Below are 7,500 nucleotides of genomic sequence, written 5' to 3'. Positions count from 1 at the left end.
CTCGTCCGGCGTTTAATCATTCATTCCCGCAATTCATTCTTTTATTCGCTTTACGTTGATTTCTTACTTTCTTCTTAAGTTGCTTTTTTTTTAATTTCCATCTTCACTTCTATCTTTCTTTCTTTCTTTCTTTCGTTCTTCTTTTCTTCTCCCTCTCCTTCCTTTCTCTCCAAAAGTGATAAACCACAGCCTTGTCATTTCACAAAGAAGAGCGGCCGTGTGGTTGGCATCGCACGCGGCGCGGACACCGGCAAGTGGAACGGAACAGAAGAGAAAAGTGTGCAGTGCAGAATGGGCTTTCACTTTCACAGCTCCTTCGCTTGTATTGTGAGCCAGAACTGTGTGCCGTATGCATGCATGTATAGTATGTATGAAAGCTTATGGTGTAGTGTGTGTGTGTGTGTGGTGGGGAGGGGGTGGTATGGGGGAGAGGGCGTGTGGTGGGGGGGGGGGGCAGAGAGAGAAGGGGGAGGGGGAGATAGAGTTGAAGCTCACACAGCGCTCCGTTCAACAGTGACTTTGGGGAAGGGGGGAGAGGGGACGGCGAGAAGGGAAGGGGGTGGGGTGTGTGTGTGGGGGGGGGGGAGGTGACTTGAAGGCAAGTGACACCATTGCTGTTTGTTCAACGGCCCTGTTTGCCGACTGGAAGAGACAGACAGACAGACAGGGAGAGAGACACAGAGACAGAGAGGAAACAGAGAGTCAGAGACAGAAAGACAGGGACAGAGAGACAGACAGGCAGGCACACACACACACACACACACACACACACACACACACACAGGTTGGTGTTTTAATGAATACATTTAGTCAGTGTTGACATCGTGTGTGTGTGTGTGTGTGTGAGAGAGAGAGAGAGGCGTGCGCGCGCACGCGTTTATGAGTGCGTGCATACGTGTGTGTGTGTGTGTGTGTCGGTGTGTGTGTTGTGTGTGTGTGTGTGTGTTGATGTGCGCGTTTGTAAGCACGCGCATCATCATGTGTGCGCGTAGATGGAGAGCGAGGGTGTGGGGTGCGTGTGTGAGTGGGTATGTGTGTGAGACACAGACAGACGGGGAAAATCACAGACAGACAGACAGACAGAAGATTTGGGGATGGTGGAGGAGAGGGGTGGGGTGGGGGAACGAGAGACGCCTCAGATGACTATATTGAACGACTTTTCTTCTCCCCCGCCAAATGTTTAAAGTGCATTTATATCATGTCTGCACGAATGTGTGTGTGTGTGTGTGTGTGTGTGTGTGAGCCAGTGTGTGACGTGTGTGTGTATGTGTGAACTGTGTGAGAGTACTCTCTATGTGTGTGGTGGGGGGAGGTGGGGTTATTTCATTTGTTTAACCTCTTTTACACGTGTGCATATTTCATGTTTAACTACAGAGGTGGAATTTACTCAACGTATTTAGGTTACCACTGAAAGTGATTTTTGTTTGTTTGTCTTCCTGTAGGATATAGCCTTAGACAATTTCTTCGTTCACTTACGTGTGCAATGCACGTTCTACACGTGATTACCTAGGATTGTCATCTCATCCAGCATTCTGACGCCCTCTGAAGTTGATGTGAGGCAGGAAATCATGCTCGCCTTGTGGGCAAAGGGGAACCAGCCATCAATGCTTCTGCCAGTCATGCATGTTCCACTGGCAGTGCTAGCAACGAATGAATGTTTGTTGTAGACACAGTGTTTGTTGTAGACACGGTAATAATATATATCCAAGGAATCAACACAAGTGACAACACACATCGAATAACATAGGTAACGTACTGCTGTATGTTATATTCCGTATCAACGGGTGTCCCATGAGGGATTTGAAAGTGACACCAGTCACACGTAGACGACGGATAAACACTCGCATCAACAGAATGACGTGAGCTGTGAAGTCAGCGACCGGTCACCATACGAGTAAGACACGTAGTGATTGGTCCCAGACAGCCAGCACGCACACTGAAACCGTGATTCTGCGGTGGCGCACTCACACCATGGAGAATTCCGATCAAACTTCAGCGACACTAAAGTCGCTAGTATGGGTCAAATGGAGGGAGAGGGGAGAACTCTCCGCCGTATGAATTATATAGGTGTGAGTAAATCCGGAATCTTTCGCTTCCTGGGTAGGAATGCTGCTAGTGCTGTCAGTGTGTGGGTGTAGTGGAGGGAGTGTTTCTACCCTTCCTTCATACCTTCAAAGGAATGAAAGGAATGTATATTATTGTTCAGTGTGCTTTTGTGTGTGAGTGTGTGTGTGTGTGCGCGACGGTGTGTGTGACGTGTATGCGTGCGTGCATGTGAGCGCGCGCGTCCGCGTGTGTGTTTGTGTGTGTGCGCGCGTGTGTGTGTGTGTGAGTGCGAAAGTGAGATCGGTTCAAGTGTGTAAGTGCAGTAATACAAGAACTTCCTGGTTCGTTCTCATTGTCTTGACTGTGCATGAGTGCAGGTGGGCGTTGTAAGGACAGCGAGTGAATAAGACTGATCCGGCGGATTGATTTGATCTGAATCGCGATCAAGAATCCCTGGTAACCGCTTAAGCAAGACCACACACACACACACACACACACACACACGGGGAGCACACTGCACAGATATCTGAAACAGTCAGATGGACAAACAGATGGACGGGTCATGACAGAGAGAAACAGAGAGCTAGTGGAGACGGCCATACAGACAGACTGACAGACAGAAGACACACAGACAGAGAGTGGCACACATATCACATGTTAGAGGAATATCCTGGAATGGCGCCAATGCTTCAAGAAAACAGCCCCCCTCTAGCCCCCTCCCCTTCTCTCTCTGTCTCTCTGTCACTCTCTCTCTCTCTCATCCGTCTTTCTGTTTGTAAAAGACACACTTACGTTTCTGTCATGTTCATGTACACCCCTTGGGGGCATGGCCTTATGAATAAAACATCTCCCTCATCCTCTCTCTCCTTGTGTTCGTTGGTTCTTTAAATGTGCGTTCTTTCACTACAGTATGTGTCACACTCTGTGTGTGTGTGTGTGTGTATGTGTATGTGTATGTGCGTGCGTGCGTGCGTGTGTGTGTGCGTGCGTGTGTGTGTGTGCGTGCGTTAGAAAGTGCAAAATGAGACAAGCCGCCCGAATACAGATCTCGTTTCCAATGCGGGGACCGGGTCCAGGGCTGACAGCGCTGAAGGCAGCTGAAACTACTGAGGGTGAGGCAAGTCAAGGCATTTCATGTGGACGCTTCCTCGGTCTGAGTGCCTGTCTTTCTACCCTACCGTGCCCCCACCGCCCCCCCCCCCCCTCCTCTCTCTCTCTCACGCACGCGCGCGCGCGCGCACACACACACACACACACACACTCACACACACACATAGACACACACGCACACACATACACACACATTTAGATTGTCTTTTCTGTTTTCATACAATCGAAAATCATGTGCACTTTATTTTCATGTGTCTAAGAGAGGAATTGATGCACAAGAATATACGCGTAGGTTGTGAAGTAGTTGGATTTTTTTTATGCTTTTTTGACAACGTCTAATGGACTGAAGACGGCGGGACTGAAATGAACATATTTCTGCAGGCGAAAGATTTGGTTTATTTACAACATTCTGTGCCTTACAAGATCTGAAACCATGTTTGCTTCTCTAGTAAGCTGGATCAACATACACACAATTTGTCACAACAAGGTCCACAATGGGTATTGCTGACTTGGCTGGACATGGATGTCAAATAGAAACGACAGAAGTGCACGTGCAAGAAAGCTCTCTGTGGTTATGAGTGGTGTACATCGTTGCTTGCTGCCCAAAACTCAGCATCATTAATTTCACTATACCCCCACCCCACCCCCCAAGAAGACAGCTGTGCAAGTTCCCACGTGGTCCTTAACTGTTTGTGAACCGTGCAGTGACCCCTCCACCCCTCCCTCCCTCCCCCCCCCCCCCCTCCTCTCAACCGATGACAGTGACAGTGGAGGTGTGGACCTCCACGCCACAAGGTCCTGACGTGGCGCGGACAAGGTCGATGGCGATGTCACTGAGCGGCGACATCCCCCGAACAGCACGGATGGCGACCCGCTGAGGGACGTGCGGGTGGTCAGGGTCAGGATGGAGGGTGAGGTGGACCTGGGTCCAGGTGGCCTGGGGTTGAGGGCCCAGTCTGTACCACAGGAGACGTTCTGAGTTCGAACCCTTGCGCTGTTCGAACAACAACAAATCAGGGCGGTGTTGGTGGTGATAACAGTGGTGGTGGAACGCTGGTGTTGGGTTGGTAAGAGTGGTTGTGGTGGTGGAAAGCTGGTGTTGGGTTGGTAAGAGTGGTGGTGGTGGTGGAAAGCTGGTGTTGGGTTGGTAAGAGTGGTGGTGGTGGTGGAAAGCTGGTGTTGGGTTGGTAAGAGTGGTGGTGGTGGTGGTGGAACGCTGGTGTTGGGTTGGTAAGAGTGGTGGTGGTGGTGGAAAGCTGGTGTTGGGTTGGTAAGAGTGGTGGTGGTGGTGGTGGAAAGCTGGTGTTGGGTTGGTAAGAGTGGTGGTGGTGGTGGAAAGCTGGTGTTGGGTTGGTAAGGGTGGTGGTGGTGGTGGAAAGCTGGTGTTGGGTTGGTAAGAGTGGTGGTGGCGGTGGAAAGCTGGTGTTGGGTTGGTAAAGTGGTGGTGGTGGTGGTGGAAAGCTGGTGTTGGGTTGGTAAAAGTGGTGGTGGCGGGGGAAAGCTGGTGTTGGGTTGGTAAGAGTGGTGGTGGTGGTGGTGGAAAGCTGGTGTTGGGTTGGTAAGAGTGGTGGTGGTGGTGGAAAGCTGGTGTTGGGTTGGTAACAGTGACGGAAATTGAAAGGGTGATGGAGAGGATGGGTGGAGCAGTGGGGGGTGCGCGCGTGCACCCGCCCGTGTGCATTGCATGTGAACATGAGTGCGTGGGTAGATGTATGCATATGTCTCTGTGTGTGTGTGTGTGTGTGTGTGAGAGAGAGAGAGAGAGAGAGAGAGAGTACATGTTTATGTATAAGTGGGTGGGTGATGGTGTTTAAATTACATATTTATATGTCTTTTGTCTTTGTGTGTGTGAGCGCACATGTGTGCGTGCGTGCGTGTGCGTACACCTGTGGGTATATATGTGTAGGTGCATGAGTGCTCGTGTTTGTGTATGTGTGTGTGAGGGATGTTCATTAAAGATTTCCCCCGACTTACTTCCGTTTATTGTAGAAGGCTGATATTGCACATGTATAATAATGCATATCTCTATAGTTCACGTGGAAATTTGCATCTCTGAACCCAGAACAGTTTATCTTTTCAGGTACTATGGTGGAGTAAGGTGTGATAATGGAGCCAGTTAAATGCTGAGTGTCATTAAGTTTCTCTACTTGAGACGACACACAACAAGGGAGACATTCGATGAGATGAAAGAGACTGATGGGGAGGATGGCCCATCGTTTGACGCAGTCACGCACTGGCGTTGTCAGTTCAAGTGTGGTCGGACATTGTTGGAAACGGTTCCCATTCCCGGATGACCACAGTCCGCCACTGATGAAGACACCATCCGGTAAGTGGAGGCCGCCATTTTGGGGGATCGCCTCAAAACCGTTCGCACGTGAAGTCAAGATTAGTCTGGGTTCTGTGGAAAAAATCATCCATGATTATTTGCACATACGGAAGTTGTCCGCACGATGAATTCCAGGTTGCTCACACCTTTCCAGAAGCAGGAACGAGTCACGTGTTCCCACGCTCCTTTGGCCATGTGTCAAGAAAACCAGGAAGACTTTTTGACAGACTGATCACACAAGACGAAACATGGGTCCATCACTATGATTCAGAGTAAAGCCCAGTCGAAGCAATGGAAACATTCTGACTCACTCCTCCGAAGAAGGTACGTGTCCAACCCTCGGCGGGCAAGGTCATGCTCACGGTCTTTTGAGACCAGCGCGGAGTAGTGATGATGGATTTCCTGCCAAAGGTACCACAGTTACCATTCCTGCCAAAGGTACCACAGTTACCATTCCTGCCAAAGGTACCACAGTTACCATTCCTGCCAAAGGTACCACAGTTACCGGGACACACCATGCTTCAATGCTGCAGAAACTGCGGGAGGCCATCAAAACCAAGAGGCGTGGCATGCTGACCAAAGGTGTCCGCTTCCTGCAAGACAACGTCCCAGTTCACAACTCGCATGTTGCCCAGACAGAAGCACGGTCCTGTGGCTATGAAATCCTTCCTCACCCCTTACTCTCCCGACCTCGCACCATCTGACTTCCACCTCTTTCAAACATGAAGTCATTTTTGAAGGGCAAGCACTTCCCAGACGATGAAACGTTTATTTTCGAGGTGAAGTCGTGGCTTCTGTCACAACCTGCAGACTTCCAAGCAATGGGAGAAGTGTGTCACCTTGATGGTACCTATGTAGAGAAAAACTAATAACCGTGTCAAGTCCCGTCCCTCTCAGTCCATGGGAAGTAGGTCAGGGGGAAATCTTTGATGAACATCCCTCGTGTGGGTGTCTCCGGACTGTCTGTGTGTTTGACACCGCCACGTCACAGGCACACACAGGCTGAACAGGACTGTTGCTGTGTTCCGAGGGCCGGGGTGGCTGCTACACAAAAGCCACAGTGGCGAGGAGTGTGTGTCACTGCTGCTATAAATAGTCCCTTCAGAGACGGCCTTCACTTTTCAACTGAATCGCTTTTTATTTCCCTGACGAGACAGGGAAACAGGTTCACCAACCTACGTAACCCCCCGAATATATATATATATATATGAGAGAAAGAGAGAGAGAGAGGGGGGGCGGGGGGAGGGGGGGGAGTGACGGGCGAAATTTGGAAGCATTCTATCTCGGTGACGAGAGAAGCGTGCAATAATGCAACAGACAGCGCGCGTGTGCCGTGCTTATGGGTATAGTAGTGCACGCACTGACGCAGCCATGTGCGAGCGTGCATGTGAGCATGCGCATGATGCGTCAATGTGTGCGTTGCTATGCGCTTGACTGAGCACGCGCGCGCATGGCACATGCACGCTCGCACGCATGCACACACATTCATGTGCGCACGTGCATACCCCCCGCCCCCTCCAAACACACACAAACATATTCACATTTTGATAAACCGCCAGCACTTGTCCTGTCTTTTCCTCGTGAAGTCATAAGAATCTTCAGTTCAGCCCATCCATTTGAACCCCGATAAAACACTTGTCACTGTCACTCTCTCTCTCTCTCTCTCTCTCTCTCTGTATCACACACACACACACACACACACACACACACACACACACACACACACACACACACACACACGGCACACATAATTATATGCACACACGAATACACTCCTCTCTTTCTCTCTCCATCACACACACTCACATACATACATACATACATACATATATACACGCAGCTGAATTACTCAAGGAGGCGTCGCTGCGTTCGGACAAATCCATATGCGCTACACCACATGTGCTAAGCAGATGCCTGACCAGCATACATTCATAAAAAGAGGAGAGGACGAGAGACAGAGAAAAATGTATGCTTGTCTTCGAGAAAATTGGACCACTTTTTTCCGTTTGCACGAGAGA

General features: G+C 50.0%; 1 protein-coding gene across 1 annotated transcript in view; it reads right to left on the bottom strand.

Annotated features, from left to right (window-relative positions):
- Positions 1–3,904: 3,904 nt before the first annotated feature.
- The window catches only part of LOC143298282 (MAM and LDL-receptor class A domain-containing protein 1-like), a 17,967-nt gene continuing 14,371 nt past the window's right edge, over positions 3,905–7,500 (bottom strand). The window contains exon 10 of the mRNA XM_076611100.1: positions 3,905–4,150. Coding sequence (XP_076467215.1) covers positions 3,905–4,150 — 246 coding nt within the window. The remainder of the gene's footprint in view (positions 4,151–7,500) is intronic.

This window comes from Babylonia areolata, chromosome 23 (genome assembly GCF_041734735.1).
Source record: "Babylonia areolata isolate BAREFJ2019XMU chromosome 23, ASM4173473v1, whole genome shotgun sequence".
Lineage (NCBI taxonomy): Eukaryota > Metazoa > Mollusca > Gastropoda > Neogastropoda > Buccinidae > Babylonia > Babylonia areolata.
The sequence above is the reverse complement of the archived record's forward strand: the minus strand, read 5'-3'. Positions and strand labels throughout refer to the sequence as shown.